The following is a 19,426-nucleotide window of genomic DNA, read 5'->3' on the forward strand; positions in this document are numbered from 1 at the left end:
GGCCCCTTCCAGTCAGCTGACCAGGCGTGGGTGCGGCCAATTCCCTCCTTAACCGGTTGTCCCGGCAACCGGCACCTGGGTTTGTGCCTCTACTCTGAGAGTAGCAGGCTTCTTAATGTCCTGCTACAGGGCCTTAATCTGCTTCCCCCGCGCCGCTTTCCTCCATCACAGACTTACCAACTGGATGCTGCTCTCCAAGCTACCTGGCTGCATTTCTGGCCACATGCATTCTGTGGCTGCACGCAGCATTTATCCGTGACATTATCAGCTGCACTGGCCAAAAAAAGATGATTGCTGATAATGCCAATTTTCCTTTTATTGGTGCTGATCCAATATGGGCTGATATATCAGTGCACCTCTAATGTTTAGTTTTAACTATGACATTTTTAGGCTTCACAAAAAAAAAAATCTGCCTAATCTTAGTGAATAACTGCATCAAGAAGGGGGAGGTGTCTAGTAGGGCTGAACGAAGCTTCAGTCAATGATTTGATTCGGCCTGAATCGGTGCCCGAATCTCCGAATTGGAATAGAATCAAGAGACCCTTTAATCTCTTTGAATTGAAACGGAACCCTCTGAATCAGTTTGGAGAGATTCGGAAAGATTTGCCGATTTGGACATAGACACAGCTTTAATTGTTTTTTCTACATACCTCAAGGTACCAGGTGGCCCTTGAATGCTGAAATGGTGGGGCAGATGGAGTGTCCCACAGGAGCATGGAGGTCTCCCAAACACTCTCAGCAGCAGAACCACTTCTGGTCCACTTCTGGGTCTACTGGGGAGAGCGCAGGCCCCTCTCCCTCCCCCCTGGCTCAGCGACTGGTGCTTCCTGGATCTGGGGGGGCACCCAGGGTCCCCCTGCAGCTTGATCACCAAGCCGGGGAGGTGTGGGGCGGGGGTCCGCAGTGCACTCGGCGGTGGACCCAGAAGTGGACCAGAAGTAGTTCTGGTCCACTTCCGGATTTGCCGCCAAGCGCATGGGTGGGGAGGGAGGGCCTGCACTCCTGTGGGATGCTTCATCTGACCCACCATTGCAGCATTCATGAGCCGCACCCGGTATGTTGACGTATGTAGAAAAAGCATTTAAAGCTGTGTCTATGGCCGAATCGCTGATTCTCTGAGTCAGCATCACATCTTCAGATTCGGATTTGGCTCAATTGAATTGGGACAGTGATCCAAATCAACAAATTGAATCACTGGCCCCGATTCGGGCCGAATCCAACCCTGAATCAAAAACACTCCTAGTGTCTACTAGGGCTATGCGAAATTTTGCTGGGTGTTTCATTTCAAAACTGTTTCAATATGTTACAAGCTTGAAACAGTGAAATTGAAACGAAACAAAAGGTTTTGAAACAGTTTCAAAATGAAATGAGGGCACTTGAAACATTTAGAAACTTTCAGAATGTTTTGTGTTTCACAGCTGGGCTTGCTTGCAGCTAAACAGAAACTTAGGGAGGGGAAAGAGGGGGGAAGGACTGCACTGATATTGTCATCTAGCTCCCTGTTTGATTCCCTAGCTCTCTGATCATTTCCTCAGCTCTTCCCAAGGGGTGCGGGCCCCCAACCTGCGTGCAGATTAGGGGCCCACGCCCCCGGGAAGAGCTGGGGGAAGCAGTCAGAGAGCTGGGGAATTGAACAGGTGACTGGGGAATTGAACCAGGAGCTGAGGGAATGTTCAGGTCCCTAAACATTCTTCCAGTTTTCGGTTGGATTCCCTAACTCCCCAATCTTTCTCCTACCTCTCTGATTACTTCTCCCAGCTCTATCTGGGGGGCACAGGCCCCTGGATGATGCAGGATGAAAGCAGACTGCCGCTGCCAGCTGGTGATGGTGGGGGTTCTGGGCTGTTTTCCCAGCCAGCAGCAGCAGCCTGCTGAAACCCTGTGCACAGATCTGGGGGCCTGTGCCTCCCGGGATGGTTGTGGGGCTGTGTCAGACTCCTCCTGGGGGGTGCAGGCCCCTGGATCTGTGTGCAGGATGACAGCATGCTGTCATCCTGTGCCCAGATCTGCGCGTGGGATGACAGCAGGCTGCTGCTTCTAGCAAGTGATAAGTTTTGCTTTGAACAGTTTGAGGTGCAGTTTTCCAGAAACCCCTGCACCTGTCTCCTTGAAACTTAGCAGAATTCATGCTCTTGGAAGGGGCTACCATCCCTGAAATTTTAATCTGAATCAGGCAAGAAATGATAAAGTTATAGGCATTTTCATGATTCCCCATTAGAGCTATGGGCAAAATGTTGAAACAGCATCAAAACAGCAAAACCGTTTAGATGAAAGGAACTGTGTTTTGACAGCAAAACAAAACACTGTTGCTTTGAAACAACAAAACAGAAGTCGAAATGAAACGGTGCTGTTTCGCACAGCCCTGTTAAGTATACCTGTCCCTTTTGCAAAAAGACATTGATAAACACTCTAAAGGGGTTGTTTGGTATAGGACAAATACACAGTTATGCAGTTACATATTTGTCCTTACACAGAATAGCCAGGGACATGAAAAATAAGTAATCACTCTTAAAGGTAAATACACTTCAAAATAAGTGAAGACACAACGTTATTGTCTTTGATACAATCCTTTTACAGCAAAAACAAGCTAATTTTAGTGGTATTGATTGCTGTGTAGATTGCATGCAGTAGTTCTGTGTTCACAGATTTCTATGCCCTTTTATCATTGTGACCATATCTTTCACCTGATGATAAAATATTTTATCCAAATGGTAGTTAATCTATGGCTGTAACCTTGGTGAAAAGATTTTTCGTCTTGGAAGGATGTCTATTCTTATGATGTGAGGAAGATGTTGGTTGGAAACACTGCCTAAATACAGTACTGGCGTTTAAAATACTATAATCCTCTAAGCTGTTTAAGGTACTGAGGGGAGATGGGTAGTAGCTTTCAAAGTGTGACATGATTTGGAAGTCCCTGGTGTTTTGTAGAGCAGTGATAGTCTGATAAAGTAGAGCATCTGATTCTTCAACAGAAGAAATTAAAATGACCTGGCTTAATTAAATTTCTATTTATGTACCACAGTCTGCTTTCTGGCTAGGAAGTTTTGCTATATATTCTCTTTTTGGGGGGTGGTAGGGAAGTGGCAGGAAGACTCACCTTTGTTAATTCTATTCTTTGCACTTCCTGAGGCTAAGATACTTTAAGATATTTTTCCAAGAGGTTATGATTCTTTTTGCAGGACTGGCAGAAAAAGCTATGAAGCTGCTCAGTTTTTAAGGGTTCTAGTATACAGACGACGACTCAGTCTCTTATTAACTTTTTAGGCTGTAATTCTGGATTTTCTGTACAGCATGCTTTGTCACTTAGGAAAGTATTAGGAAAATCTCTTATATTGAAAAGAATGGTGGCACTTTTTGTTTAGTTGTGCTGCTTCCTAGTTAGAAACTGAATGTTCAGGAAGTAGAAAGATAAATCAGGTTATCTTCAGATGTGAATGTTTGCTCAAATCAAGATATTTTCTGTCATCCATGAGTGTGTTAATATTGTGGTCCTGTTACCTTTTCCTCACTTACCTCTCCCTCTACCTCTTGCAATCTTTTCTGCGCAGCTTGCTCACTTCAGACAACGAAAAACAAAAAGTGAGAACACGCAGTCGCAGAAGAAGGCGGCGAAGAGGAAGGGTTCGTCTATCCACACGCATGACATTCCAAAGGAAGAGTGCACGTTAGTGGCCCAGGTCTCTGATTTTCTCTCAGACCTTGGTATGAGTATGGAGAGTCAGACTGAAGACCCTGACGTATCAGAGGCAAGCTTTGAAGCTAAGGTAAATCTTCTTAAAAGCCCCTGCATTTAATTTAAACCTGTCTGCAACTGACAGATTATATTTGTTTGATTGACTAACATAAGGATTGGATTTCCTATTTCTAGCTCCTTTAAGTAGCTGCTAGCTGAAAGAGACAGGTAAACTGGTGTCCTTGCTAGTGGTAAATAGTATAGTGATTAATATTTGTATAAATAGTTTTTCTTTTCTTTCTTTTTTTTTTTTTTTTTTGTCAAAATGGAGTTCATCCAAGGCTCTTAATTATGTGGTATATACTGGAGTTTAGTCTGCTGCCAAGAGCTATGTCTAGTATTTAAAAAAAAAAAAAAAAAAAAAAAAGCAGGTGCCTCTTTGCTTGCAAATTTTTGTTTGTGGTCTTTCATGTGTGCAAGTTAAACCTTTAAATTGCTTTGCTTGCCATTTGACAGGTGTGTGATTCTTGCAGGCATCTCCTAATAAATGTACTTGTTTGTTTGAACCCAGGTCCAGAGGGATGGCTTCCTCATTTCAGATTACAAATATAGTACTGGTATACCAATCTCAGCATAGGATCAGGCATCATGGAATTTCCTCTCCTCCTTTTTTTCCAACAAATAGCCTCAGATAGTTACTTGTAGCTCTCTGGAAGAGGTAGAGGATGATCTTTCATCAGCAAGTAGCGGACATCATCTCGCCCACCACTTAGTTAAATAGAGTTGCTCCCCATAGGAACGGGGAGTGTTGAGTGACATGATTACAGAGTCTGCCATGTGCTACTGTGCCTTTCAAGATCTTTTGACAAAGATATTGTAGGTATGATAGCTTGGCTAACTAACCATTATGGTTAGGCTGGAGCTTTCTTCAGAGGAAAACAGCTGTTGGAACTTTTACTGTCGGGTAAAAACAATATTACAATCTTACTTAATAGCAGTCTCATTGCTTCAGAACTATATTGTTGAAAACTAAAGTAATAAAGACATCACCTGCATGTGGATTTGGTCTTACAACATCCTGGATACAAATTTGTCATTGACCCTGAGTACAGTTATAACCTAGCTGAGGCTCTGTGAAATTGCTAGACAGAATTCTGAACAGTTCTTCCAGTGTTTTGCTGCTTTAATGTCAGTTGTAGCAGGGCTTTCTGTAGTATTTATCTCTTGCTAAACAATTTCCATTAAAATACTCCTTTAAGGCAAGTAGAATTGGCATTGGAGGACCTTGAGAGAACAGAAATTCCACAGCTGCTCTGGGGAAATGGTGTACAGGATCAGAAACAAAGTTTGCTTTGGTGTTTCTGTCCTAAACAGTGAATTTTGCTGCGAGTATAGACAGAGGTCAATGTCCTGTGGAGCACCATGTTTTGTTAAATCTTCCCATCAGAAATACAGAATTCATTACAGAACTGAAGACCCTTTTTCAGTCTGTATTTCTGCAAATGAATCTTTTAAGACTTAAGTGTACAGATTTAACCATCATTTTGCTAGCCACTCTGCAGCAGGAGAGTTATTAGGTTATGTAACTTTATTATAAAAACATGAGAATTGTCATTTACTGGGTCAGACCATAGGTTTGTTTTGCCTAGTATCCTGTGCCATATATTGAACAAATTTGTGAAGACTCATCAAAAACTGTTTTTTCATGCTTTTAAAACCTACAAGACTTTTAGGTTGTCAATTCGTTTTTGTTAGGGTGATTCTGACCTTCCTGATCCAGACGTATTGGACAATCATGCTGTTGAAGTAGGTGTTTAGTAAATAAGTGCTGCTGTTTGTGGTCTTACATGAATGGGAAAGGAGCGTTATGGTTTACAGTGTATTTTAAAATGGTGTAAATAACAATCATTAAGGACTTGTTATAACACGCTGTTTATAATAAAATAAAATAATTAAAATTATGCCAATGTCGATAGCCCGTATTCTCTCAGCATTGTTAATCAAGTTGGTAGTTGAAACCAATAATTTTGTTGGAACTACAGAGTTTGCATATGTGAGACTGGATAAATGTTGTCAGTTGAAAGGGTGATTATATTTTTCTACTTGTTTGTTACCCATAAGAATTCAAAGAAGACTTCTCTTTTAAAATGCAGCAATCTCTAAAAACCTACCTCTTACCTGAGCATTCCAGTGAGATACCACAATTGTCCAAGACAGTTCATAACAGTTATGATACTGTCAAATTCCTCTTTACAAAGATCAGAAGCGAACTGCAGCAAGTTGGTGACCTGCACTATTTTTTTAAAGGCTATTTGAACATAGGTTATTTGTTTTCCTTTCAGTACATTAAGAATGTATTTGTAGCTGATTGTTGTTTATATCTATGCTTGCTAATTTTAAATTAAATAGTATTCCTGAATGCCCCTTGTTGTCTGGGGAAAATTCAGCGTGTACAAATATCATTACTTTATTTATGGTAATATAATTCCAGTTTTCTTTTAAAACTTGCTATTGGAAATTAGATTTACAATCTCAGATTAAGCATGGGACTGTGGCATCAGATGAAAGGTGTATAATCACATTGTTTATACCGATATCTTAATTTGGTCTATTAAATTAAATACAGTTTAAGCATCATGACAACATTTCAAAGTGTGTGTGTTTGTTTTCTTTTTCATTTATTTGTAAGTTTTAAAAGCAAAACAGTCATGGTTGTGTTTGTTGGAAGTAATATTAAACAAAATAAGCCCAAAGAATGAGGTACAGGCAGTCCTTGGACTTATGACACAATTGGTTCCTGAAAACTGTGTCTTAAGTCGAAACGTGGTAACTAATTTTCTCATAAGAAACAATGTTATAAATGCGGGATTGGTTCCTGAACCAAGGCCCGATACCCTATTTTCACCAAAAATACCCCAGAATTTTGTACTCAATCAATTATAGATGAGTAATATAGCTACATTAATGTATTTATATTGTAAATAACAATCATATTGTTTTGGAAGGACTTCTTTGAGGTGATTTTGCTGGACTTTTTGAAAGGCTCTCAGTTGGACTTCTTGAAGGGCTCTTGGCTGGAGTCTTTTTTCAGGAGTCTTGGCTGCAGGTTTTTCTGGAGTCTTGTCTGCTTTCTTAAAGAAAGTGTCCAAGGAAGTTTGGACAGATGTTCTCCAGGGAGATGAGCAACACAGCAAACTTGTTTGCTGGTGTAGCGTGGTGTGGCATCAGAGCAAGCATTGTAAAGTTGAAATTGATGTCAGAAAGTTGAAACAGGGTGTCAAGTTATAAACGTTGTAAGTGTGAAATGTAACTCGAAACATGGTAAGTCCAGGACTGCCTGTATAAGAAAATATATGCTTGACAGGATGTCTGCAAAATTTAATTTTATGATCAGATTATATCTGTATCTGGTATATAGTAAAAATGGCATTGTGTGACTGAACACTTTTTTTAATGAAGAAAGATGTAATGTATTCTACTATGGACCATGGTCAGCTTGATGTCCAAGTGCAGCAGGCGAAAATTTCAGAGCTGGAAAATAGACTTGTGAATAAACCAGAAGCAATTGAAAGACTTAATACAGAGGTAGATGAGCTTCAAGAACAACTTGCCCAGTGTAGTGGGTCTACTCATTTCAGGTACTGTTCATAAAATTAGTTGACATTCATTTAAGGGTATTTCTTGTAGATGCTACATACAGAGGTATGGTGAACCCCAGTAATTTCACTAAATTCCATAGCTCAGTACTGTGTTTCATAAAAGGCTTACTCCACCTCTGACCTCTTCTTGGTTTTTCTGGGCTGGTCCAGATGAGTGTGAACGTGCCTCTTGCAGCACCTCGGACTCCTTTGAGATGCTGCAGGATGCATGCTGGGAACAAAAAAATGTTCCCTGCTCAGCAAATTTTCAGTGTGGGCTCAAAATTTGATACCTGGAGATCCAGGTATCAAAAAATACTCCGGGGGGAAAAAGCATGGCAACCGGAGGCTTGTTCCTCCACAGAGATGCTCTGGTGGCCAGCCAGAGCATCTGTATGGCTGGCCCTTGACCCTGTGCTGAAGCATGGTGCCTGCCCATGTGGGGGAGGAACCCTGCCCAGCCCCAGCTCCCCCAGCTCCCCAATCTTCTCCCAGCTCCCTTCTTCCAGCTCAGCTTCGTCTGGGCATGGTAATATGCGGTTCATTCCTTTGGAAATTTGTAGCCTTTGTCGAAAGTTTGCCAACTGCTGATCCAGGTAATGTTTACATGTGCATATAGACCTTTTCTCCAATGTGGGCCACCCTCTGCAACCCAGCCCCCTACCCTTCCCACCCGCCTTACCAGCAGGCCACAAACTCCTCCTCTTCCTACCTCCTTCTACCAGGAGCAGCCAGCTGCTTGTGCTTACCCCAACTGCTGATCCCAAACTGTCTGCAACAGGGGTAAGCGTAGACATGGCAGAGCAGCAGACTCTGCAGCAGTAGGGAGTGCTGCAGAGGGATTGTGTCACAGTACAGCTACATTCTAATTTTGTTTCTTCTCCCATTCCTGGTGGAATTCTGTGGCCTAGATCGAACCTCTTCACAGATGGATCTGGCCCACCCTCATATCCTAAAACATACAATTTTTGCAAAATCTTCATTAAAAAAAAATTCAGGTGTCCCTTTTGTCTTCATAAGTCTGAAGCTTCACTAATGAAAATGCATGCTAACTTACATGGAAATATATGTACTTTAAGTAAGATTTCAGTGATTCATCAAGCAAAGTAACTGTAATATAATAAGTAAGATAATTTAGAATAGTTTAAATATTGAATCAAGTAACAGTATATTTTTTTACAACATCTTAAAGTATTCATTGAAACCTTTCTAACATTAGGGTTAAATAATTTGGGTTCATCAGACTGCAGCAGTTATTGGAGCTCCTAAAGGGACAGCTAGTTGAAACTCAGAATTTTCAGTTCACAAGAAATGCTGACATTTTAAAATCTGGATTTGTTCCCATTTCGAATGAAAATAAACATTTTTCAAAACTTCCTATGAAACAGAATTTTAAAACGTAAGAATTCAAGCTAGAGGTATACCAATATAACCGTCCATATTGGATTGGCACCGATTAAAAGGCAAATCAACATTATTGGCAATTGGCTTTTTTTAGCCAGTGTAGTTGATAATGTCACTGATTAAATGCTGGGTGCATGCATGTAGCTGCAGCATGCATATGGCCAGGAATGCAGCTGGGCAGCTTGGAGAGCAGCATCTGGCTGGTAAGTCTATGGAAGGAAGGGGGGGTGGGGGGCAGATCAAGGCCCCCACAGTGAGGGAGAAAGTGGGGTTGAGGCAGGCGTTGTCCAGCCAGGGCAGTGAATGTGACCCCAGGAGTGGAATAGAGCACTGGGTGACCTGTCCAGGGGTGGGGAGGGGGCGTGGCTCCCTGCCACTGTGCACATCCCCTGTGCAGGCATGGGGGGCATGTGCCCCCCCCCAGATTTGTGCCCGGGGCAAGGGTGGGCTGCCCACTGCGGACTCTGGGCCTGGGGCTGCGCCAGCTTCTTCCCAATGGAGGCTAGGCCAGGGCTGTGCTCAGGGTGGGTGGGGATGGGTGTCAGCAGCGCTGGGAAGGGGGTTATGAGGGGTACGTGGCCCCTGTGCCTCTCCTGGTGGTGCACACAGTGGTGCGGAGCCATGTCTCTTCTGCCCCGCCTCCCTTGCATCCCTTGGATGAGCTGCCCACAGCTCCGCCCTGCTTCCGGGGTCACATTCACTACCCTGGCTGGGCAGCGCTTGCCCCTGCCCCATTCCCTCCCTCAATGTAGGGGCTTCCATTTGCTCCCCACCCTCCCAAATCCCTTCCCAACCCTAGACTTATTGGCCAGACGCTGCTCTCCAAGCTGCCAGGCTGCATATTGGCTATCAGATCGGTATCGACCGATGTGGCTGGCTAATAATCAGCTATCAGTATCAGTCAAAAAAGTCGTCATCGGTGCTTTCCTAATTCAACCTATTTTTGTTTTGGAATTGCATTTTTTTCCCAACCTCGTGTGCTACTACTGACATATTACATGATGTATTAGAGTAGGGGTGAGCAGCCTATGGCCCCCGGGTCAGACCTGGCCTGTGGAACTGCTGGATTCCACCTGCAGAACTGGGGCTTCCGTGATGGGGAGCTTGTCCCATGCTATGGTGGGGACAAGTGGCAGTGGTGAGTGCTCCTAAAACCCCAGCTCTGTGGGCTGGATCCAGTTGCCTTATACTGCCTTATACTTATACGTCTTATACAGTGATGATGGCCAAGTTCTAGTGCTGGCCTGCCTTGGACTTGATCTGGCTCATTCCAGTCTGCAGGCAGGAAAAGACTGTTCATTATTGAGATAACATTAAATAATGTAAAAATAAAATAACTTTAACAAAAATAATGTTAGAATTGGCATGTTTTCAAAATGTTGAGATGTCAAAGAAACTGGTGTTATTTTGTTGGAAATTTTTGACAAAAGAATTTTGAATCAACTCTGCTCTTAATTTAAAGAGATTTGACAAATTGAAAATTAGAGTGTTATAGGAGCAAACTTTTTTAAAAACTGAGAAGAACTAAAGTTTCAGTCTTTAGGCTAGTTTAGCAAGACATATAAATCAACTAGAGTTTAGAAAATTGCAACTGTATTTTGGAGGAAAAGCTCTCCCACAGAAGTGAGGTTGTGCAACTGTACTACCTTTTATATTTTTAAACAAGAATTGAATATAATGATAGGGTATAATGAACTTTTCTGTAATAAATGTCATAACAAGGTTAATAAAAACAGTGTCATATGTTTTGTAGATAAATTTTGTGTATCTACACATTTCATACCTTAAAAAAATAAATGTTTCTTGAATGGTACCTTTGTCCCTCTCCCAGCACCTCTCCTAGCACTTCCCCTCCTCCCGTACCCCCACCATTTCTTCCTATCTTTTGTATTCAGATCACTCTCTCTGTACCTAGGAACAGGAGTTGCATTCAGCCCTGGATAAGTTGTGCTTGTGTTTGTCCTGGGACAGAAATATCCCAGTATTGGCATGTACATAAATAGCCCTTTTAATGGGGGGTTACTGAGCAGCTGAATGCACTGCTGCTTTTCTGCCATTGATTTAGTGATACAATCCAATCCTCAGATTCACTTTGTGATGTTCCAGCATAAAATGTTAGGACTGTACTTCATATCCTGTGAACCTTTTTAGGATTTATCTTGGAACAATAGACATGGGTGTTTGAATAATTGCACTTTGTGTCAGGATAAAACGGTTTATCCCAGGACCAACGTGATGTCTGTAGTCTGATAGACTGTGCTGTGCATGTCTTTTCTAAGCATTTGATGAAGTAAGCTCAGGCTCTAAAAGCTTATATACCTTTAATTTAGTTAGTCTATAACATGACTCTCTACCCTGCCTTCTGTTGAATGTTCAACATTGCTGGAAGTGGTTGGCTGTACATTAACTTCATGGAACAGATACATTCTTATGCAAAGGCTCAAATGTGATAGAACCATCTTTTTCTTTGTGACATTTTTGTTTATTGGGATCATTTTCTGTTCCTTGTTCTCTTGGAGCGAGTTTTCAACATATATTAGACCCTGTGGGGAGTGGAGTATGGGGTAGTTTTGGGGAAAGGGTAGGGTTAGTCCAGTTGCATTACCCATTTTTTCCTTCATTGAAATTTGCATTTGCTAGGAATGGTATTCCTTGGACTTCTAACAGAAATGTGACCATTCTTGTGGAGTGAGTTCCTAGATACTTTACATAAAACAAATGTCAATTATTTTATTTTTAATGAAAGTTGATTAGCTTACTATCAGATAGGTTTAATTTAGAATATGTATTAATGTTTCATGCAGGAGCTAGAGACTGCTGTTCAGGAACGGAACAAAATAATAACTCGGCTAACAAGTAACCTTCAACAGGCACAGCAGAATCAGGATGACATTCAGGAAGAGACATCACTCCTAACGGATCAGATCCATGGTTTACAGCTTCAGTTGCTTGAGGTAGGCAAGCATGGGGCAAAGAAGGTTTTGAACATAAACCAGGAGTGATATCGGTAATTCTTCATCCGAGCAAATGACTCTTAACTGTAAACAGGAGTCTCATTTACTTCTTTCAGAGTTTAAATTTGATTTTTTTTCCAGATGTCCTAAGCCAAACCTAAATTAATAGTTTATTTTTAATGAATTTATTGTAGTGCAGAGGAATAAGCATGCTTCAGTTCTGGGGACTAGACTGAAAGGCAGAATTTCTGCATACTTTCATATATTTGCCATTTCCGTGCTGTGTAGCACTCAGGAAACCATTTTATTGTTATGTGCCCCTATTTCCTATTAATGAAATAGAAAGAACTTTTACCCAATATTATTAAGTGGCTTGAGATATACAAATGAATAGCACTTCAAAGGTTTATGACCGGGTATGCTGCATATTATTATCCCCTCTCCCTTTCTCACCATCATATCTATAAACTTGGGCCTTATATGGTTTCTGTGTACCCCTGTCCAAATTCTAGGAGACTTTCTGGATAAACCAGAGTATTCATGCCACTTTTCCTGTCAAGTTTATAAAGACCTTATTCTGGCAGGTATTAAACGTCTAGAAAAATAGGTGTAGCGAGGGAAGAGGCAAAAGGAATATGTGTGTGGTGGTTGTTGGAATTAGGGTTTTAGCCCGAGGGAGAATTGGAATACATTCTTCACGCCTAAGAAACAGAATTTTGATTTGCATGAACTTGAATTCTGGAAATTATTCTTTTTTAGAGGTGTACTGATATATCCGTGCCATATTGGATTGGCACCAATAAAAGGGAAATTAAGATCATTGGCTATTGGCTTTTTTGGCTGGTGTAGCCAGTAATGTACTGATAAACGCAATATGCCTTTTGGCCAGGGCCCCTGGATGACGCATGCATGTGTGCAGCTGCACATGGCCAGGAATGCAGCCTGGCAGTGTGCAGAGCAGCGCCCTGCAGGTAAGTCTGTGGAGGGGAAGGGATGTGGTGGGGGGTCCACATCCAGATCGAGGCCCCCACAGTGAGGGAGGGAGTGGGGCTAGGGGTGCTGCCCAGCCAGAGTGGTGAATGGGACCCCAGGGCTGGGGTGGGGAGTGGAACAGAACCGTAGGCAGTCTGAGGGGGGCACCGCTGCATGTGCCCCAAGGGGAAAAATGGGGGATGTGTTCCTCCAGATCTGTGTGCAGGGCGAAGGTAGAGGTGGGCTGTCCACTGTGGGCTCGGGGCTGTCTGCTGTGGCCTTGGGGCTGTCTGCCCTATTGCTTTTTGCCATGGGAGCTGTGAACTGGCTGTGCATCCCCTGCTCACCCGGTGGCATTGGGGTCAGCCAGTTGTGCCTCCTGCTGTTGGACAGGCAGGGGATGTGGCATGGCCAGCATACAGCTCCCAGGGTAAAAGGCAGTGGGGCGGAGAGCCCTGAGACCACAGTAGACAGCCTGCCTCCGCCCTCGCCCCTCTCAGCTCCACTTCTAAAAGCATCCCTGTGCTTAAAAATGGTGGTGGCAGCACTTGAACTAAAGCTCATTTAATGAGCTTTAGTTCAAGTGTCACCACTGCCATTTTTAAGCACTGGGACTCTGATCCCCTGGATGAGCTGCCCACAGCTCCTTCCTGCTACCTGCCCTGGTATCCCATTTACTGCCCTGGCTGGGCAGCACCCTTCGCCCCTGCCCCACTCCCTTCCTTACTGTGGGGGCCTTGATCTGCACTCTGCACGCCCCTTCCCCTCCACAGACTTACCTGTAGGGAGCTTCTCTGCACGCTGCTGGGCTGTGTTCCTGTAAATCGGCTGTCGGATTGGTATCAGCTGATATGCCTGGCGAATAATCGGCTATTGGTATTGGCCAAGAGAACCTCTTTCAGTGTACCTCTAGTTCTTTTTGTTGTGTGAGCTACTCTCTGTATTAACTACATAATAACTAATGATGGGGCTTGGTTTTCTAAGCTAGTGGTGGTGGATAACAAGCAGTCCTTTGAAATGTATGCATTACACAAAGGTTAATAATGTAATGCAGGTTGTTTTATTTGAGGATGTTGTTAGGTTTGATAACTGGCAAACCTAATAATTCTCTCAATTTTTGTCCTTGCCTCACTTTTTAGCAGAAGTCTTAATAAGTGGCTTTATCAGTGACAAAAATCCTTGTCAATGTATGTTACTCTTCCCCCTCTGACCCTGAAAAACTTCACAATAATGTAGTTACTTTGGCCAGGTACAGACATTACACTTTTACCAGTATATGTGATTACAAACCATTCTATGCCCGTAGCAGAAGTTTGGCATACATAGACTTGTTTAAAAATGGTGGAACCTAGTCTAAGATTTGCCCCTCCTCCCGCACCATCAAAGGGTGAATGTGTGTTCTGTTCACTACTGATCTAAACTGTATCACTTACAGAAAACCACATAACTTAGATCAATTCTGTCTTGGGCTTTTTGAATGTCTGTACATAACCTTTGTGACTGTGACAGTCTTTGTTCCGCATGTACAATGCCAAGCACAATAACTATGTAGGTTCTTTCGGAACATTTTTTTCAAACTTAAAAGTCGATAAGAATTTTCAGGTAGCTTGATCCTACAAGGCTAAAATGATGCAGTGTGCATGTGCATACGTTATATATTTTATACACATACAAGAAGGGCATCCTATGAGTTACCCTCATACAAATTACATTCTCAATACAAATAAATTTGTATATGTAGGCTGATTTGCTGCTGAAAAATAAAATTCCTGGCAAAAATGAATTGGCACAAGCCCAGCAGCAGATGGCTGTGTTTCAGAACAGACTCAAAGAACAAAGTGAACATCTGCAGATACTTCATCAAAAAGCACATGACCTGGAAGTAGAGTTGGAGTCTTCTCAAAAGGTAAAAATATTTAAAAATGCCAGTTACAATGATTAACTCTGTGTTCTTAAGTATGTATCCTTGTCATGTGACCTTACCCTGGCATATTACTTAGCATGTATTTTGGGGGTTTTTTTTGGAAGAGAAATTGCTAATGAACACTTACACTGACATTTCAATAAAGTGTTGAGTATATCTAATTTGTTTAGGATAAAAATAAATAGATTAATAAAAATAAAAAAATAGAAATGATATTGTAATTATCCCAGAAACATGAATTATAAGCAGGAAATACCAGTTATAGTTAAAATTTAAGAAATCTAAATACCAAAGAATAATGATGCACATTTTAAGACCTATGGTTAAGGTACCCAAGCAATATTGACTTTGGATAGGGATGACACCGGGGGGGGTTTCCTTCCAAAGGAAAGAGAAATCTATTTTTAAAAGTGAATTTAACTTAATGATTATTAATCCACATTAATCATAGTACTACGGAGCTGACTTTTTTTTTACAAAAAACAGACGTTTTTTTCTTTAAACGCACCATAAATCAGTGGTGTAGGTCCTTCCATTCATCATGGCAAGCTTTTTTGTTTATGTACACAAAAGGATCTTTCATGTCTAGACTTCAGGGTATATTTTGTTTCTTATGGAATATTACAAATAAAAAGGTATAGCAAATTTGAGCTGTGTTCACGTGTAATTAATATTTTGTTTTTAAGAATACCAAAGATAAAGAGAATTTGCTTGCTCAGATGGAAGAGAATCTGAAAAGCACAGTACAGCAACTGCACAAAAATATAGAAGAAAAAGAAGAAACTATTAAAAGGCTGCAAGATACTGTGACATCAGAAAAGGCTAGTTTATCTATGTTAAAAAATACACTTTCACTGCGGGACACAGAAATAACAGAGTTAAAAAATGAAATGGCTTCAGCCAAGATGAAAGAAAAAGAATATGTTAAAGAACTGAACATGAATCACAACAATGATATTTGTAGGCAGTTACAAGAATTGAGAGCAGATCTGGAAGAGAGTCACAGAAAAGAGATTTTAAGATTAAAAGAGGTATGTGAAGAAGAAATTAATTCAAAATATAAAAATGAACTTGAGCAGATAAAAAGAGAACTCTCTGCTATGAACACTGATGCAGATATTCAGAAGTTAAATTCTGTAATTATTGATTTAAATAATCAACTGCATGAGTCTGACAGTCAGAGAGACAATTTGAGCAAAAAATTAAAAAATCAAATGTTGGATTTTCAGAGAGAGAGATCTGAAATTGAGCTGAGGTATAAGGATTTGATAGATGACCTCAAATTACAGCTTAGTAATGCAGATGAACAGATTAAGGAAGCATATGAATGTAAACAAGAAAAGGAGCACTTGAATGAAGAGATCTACAAACTCAACTCCCTCATCCAGGAATTAAAAGAAAAGCTGCTTTTAGAGACAGAAACCAACACAAACTTAAGGCAGAAGCATGATGAAGAAAGAACCATCTACAGTATGAAGTTAAAGAAGTTGGAGCAGGAAGAAAAGTTGTTACAGGAGGTGTCACAATCACAGAAAGCAGAGCTTGAAAAGGTGCAGAGTAAACTATCCCAATATGAAGGTGAAATACAGTTAGTCCCTGAAGAACTAGAATTTCCACATGGCCTACAAGTAGGTGCTTTTAAAAATGAATTAGAAAACTTTAAGAAAAATCTAGAAAAGTTCAAAGCCAGAAAGGACAATGAAAGCTATGAAGCTGATAACCTCTCTGAAGAACATATGGCAGAATTAGGATCTTTCACTGGGGATGAAGATATATTGGCTAAATATCTTGTTTCTACTGAGAGACAGGAGCATTCAGTTGTATCTAATGACTCTGAACTTTTTGAAATTGAAGAGAGTAGATTTGAACTGGATAGCAACAACTTCTCAGAACCCAATGTGAACTCTAGAGCAGATACATTATCATTTGGCCCTGACAAACAAATGTGTTCTTATAACTTATTACAAGCGACTTCTGAGGACGCTGAGCTAGAGGCTAAGACTTTTGCTTCATTTTTGTCAGACAGCTCTTTGCCACAAGACAAAGTAGGCGATGGCAATGAGGAAAAGGATGAAGAGAAAACTCGGTTAATAGAGAGATGTGTTGAGCTAATTAAGCAGCTCCGTGAAAAAGAGTTGGCATTGAACAGATCCCATCAGGAAACTCAGGAAGCCATTGAAAAATGGGAAAAAACAAAAATGGATCTTTCTTTTACACACTTAGAACTGGAGAAGGAGCATGAAGTGCGGCTTTGCTGTGAAAAAGAACTTGATGAAAAAACAAAGAAGGAAAAAGAACTTGAAAACAAATTAAACTTTCTAGAAAAACAGAGGGAAGACAGAGATATAATAGTTTGTGTGGAAGAATTAGAGTTTGTAACACAGGCTTCAAAGTCACTTACCTGGCAGGAAATGGTAGAAGACCTCAAACAGGAAAAAGAAACATTAATAATGCAATTGAGAGCTCAGGAACAATTGGTGAAAGAAGTTCAAGAACAGAAAACAGCCTCTGATTCTGTGACAAGTGAAGTACAGTCCCTTTTTGGACGGCAGCTTGCTGTTTTGCAACACCAGAGGGATCAGATGCAAATCCAACTTGATGCCCAGAAGGCCAAAAACCAGACAATTGCTGAACTGCTTGGTCAAAAAGCCATACTAGAAGAGACATTACTGAAAGAGCAGGACACTCTAAAATCTGAAATCAATCATAAAGAACAAAGTTTAACAGACTTGCTTAAGGAAAAAACTATCTTAGAAGAAAGATTGTTTGCTGTAGGACAGGAGCTAATAAAAGCAGAAAAGGCTTTGGAAGAGAGTGCTAATAACCTAGAGAATCTTGAAACAAATGTATGTAAACTTAATATGAAAATTAGAAACCTTGAAAAAGCACAAGACTGTGAAAGATTGGAGTATGAAGAGAAATTAATATCCACTAAACTGGAAATTCAACGACTTAATGCTGAAGTAGAGGCAAAAAATACAGAATACATTCAGAAAGAGAAAAACCTGACTGATGAAATGGCATATTTGAAAAATTGCCATTTGGACCGGGAAACTTGCCTGCAGGAGGCTTTGCAGAAGTCTGAACAGGCCATTCAGGAGGTGCAGTCTGAGATGAAGAAACACTATGAAATGGAAATTAGTAAAATAGAGTCTCAGCATTTTTCTGAAACAACAAATCTGAGTCTGGCACATCAGAAAGAGGTATGTTACTCTCTGATACTGACTTAAAGGATCTGTGTTTCTAAATGCTTTGGGAGTGGTCATTTCAAAAGATTTCATACCTCTTTTCAGATAGAAAAGTTATATGCAGAAATAAGAGAGAAAGTGGAAAAGCAGCAGAAATTGGAGGAAGAACGAAAAGAGCAAATTGCATTAATTAAAAAGGTATAGCTGTAATCAAACTTATTTTAGAGTGCTGCATGTCCAGTTGTTCTTTGTCAAAACAAAAGAAATCCTGAGATGGAAAATCCATTTAAGATTTTGCAAGAACAACAGCTTTGGTTTTTGGAGAATTCTGTCTTAATAGCTTGTTAGTAGTGGGGGGGCAAAATTATTAAAAGTGTGTCTCTGTAAAAATTCTATACTGAATTGTCTGCAGGTTCATGAACGGGAACATGATCGTGAAATTGCTGAACTTATTGCTAAACATGATAGTGAAATGAAAGAGCTACGGGCTATGTTATCTGAGGAACAGCAACAAGTATTGGATGAACTTCAGCAACAAATGGAAGCTGGACATCAAGTAGAAATTCAGCATGCTCAGCTCCAGTCACAGGTATGTTTGAAAATGGGCGTACTTTCACAAAACCCCCCCACTCTTTGGAGATCTCAAACACTACATTTGAAGTATTAGTAGAGAATACTGCATTGGAGGACACCAGCTATAATTTATATGTGAGGGTTCCAGTGTCCTCAACATACTGTCCTCAGCAATCAGTGATCCTAAAGGTAATTGGCATTTCAATTTGTGAAAGGAAGCTTGCTTATTTTCAAGTAAGTATGTGCAGTATTGACTAAGAATGGAGGGAGAGGCGAAAAGTAAGAAACAAATTCTTTTGTAATCTGTTTCTGATGAAGAGATTTGTGTTAAAAAAAAATGGATGTTAGATTTGTTCAGAATTCTACTAAAGGAAGCCATCAGTTTGATTTTTACATAGTCCTCATTGGTCAGAGGTCAGATATAATGTTACTTGAATTTACACATTAAAGCCTGTGGGACTGCTTATATACTTAAAGATAAGCGTGTTACATAAATTTAAATTCCTTTTCTTCTAAATATTTAATCCATTTTTAAACATTCATTCCAGAAATCTAATTGTTAGTTTAATCTCTAGGGGCACTTTTACACGTGCTCTGGAGGTGGAGGGTGGTGCTTTAATTAGAGTGGCTCTGAGAGCTGCTCTAATTTAAGCACCACCGCATCTCCTGTATCAGTGTCCCTGCACTTGAAAATGGCAGCAGGGGCACTTGAACTAAAGCGTGTTCAATGAGCTTTAGTTCAAGCACCGCTGCTGCCATTTTTAGCACAGGGACACTGATACAGGAGTGTGGCAATTGCTGTGGTCCAGAAGACTCGATCAATTGTGCTGCTGGATTTCCAATGCATCTGTGGCCTCAGTGCTCACGTATAGATGCCCTAAATTTTGAGTTTACATTTTTTTGTTTGTATGTTATTTAACCCAACATAAAACTTGCTGCCAGCTTCTGATAATTGTTTCAGTACTGCATCTCTTAGCAGTATAATCTTAAATCAATGCTTTATATTTCTGGTTCTGTTTCAACACTTCAGATGCCAGTTATTCCTTCAGATGTGATATTCCTTCACATCTGATACTAAATATATAGCCTCTGGCAGGTGT

The 19,426-nt window shown here is 40.8% G+C and overlaps 1 protein-coding gene across 8 annotated transcripts in view; it reads left to right on the forward strand.

Moving 5' to 3' along the window:
- PCNT (pericentrin) overlaps positions 1-19,426 on the forward strand; it is a 130,930-nt gene that overhangs the window by 15,160 nt on the left and 96,344 nt on the right. For 6 of the 8 annotated variants that reach the window (XR_003093684.1, XM_025202192.1, XM_025202194.1 and 3 more), the window contains exons 2-8: positions 3,549-3,764; positions 5,429-5,479; positions 11,520-11,669; positions 14,383-14,547; positions 15,252-17,768; positions 17,859-17,951; positions 18,166-18,342. Coding sequence is in view for 7 of the 8 variants with exons in the window: in XM_025202192.1 (XP_025057977.1) it covers positions 3,549-3,764; positions 5,429-5,479; positions 11,520-11,669; positions 14,383-14,547; positions 15,252-17,768; positions 17,859-17,951; positions 18,166-18,342 (3,369 nt within the window). In the remaining variant the exon portion in view is untranslated. The remainder of the gene's footprint in view (positions 1-3,548; positions 3,765-5,428; positions 5,480-11,519; positions 11,670-14,382; positions 14,548-15,251; positions 17,769-17,858; positions 17,952-18,165; positions 18,343-19,426) is intronic. The other 2 variants (XM_025202198.1, XM_025202195.1) reach the window with 2 other exon arrangements.

Source organism: Alligator sinensis, unplaced genomic scaffold, assembly GCF_000455745.1.
Source record: "Alligator sinensis unplaced genomic scaffold, ASM45574v1 scaffold566_1, whole genome shotgun sequence".
Classification (NCBI taxonomy): domain Eukaryota; kingdom Metazoa; phylum Chordata; order Crocodylia; family Alligatoridae; genus Alligator; species Alligator sinensis.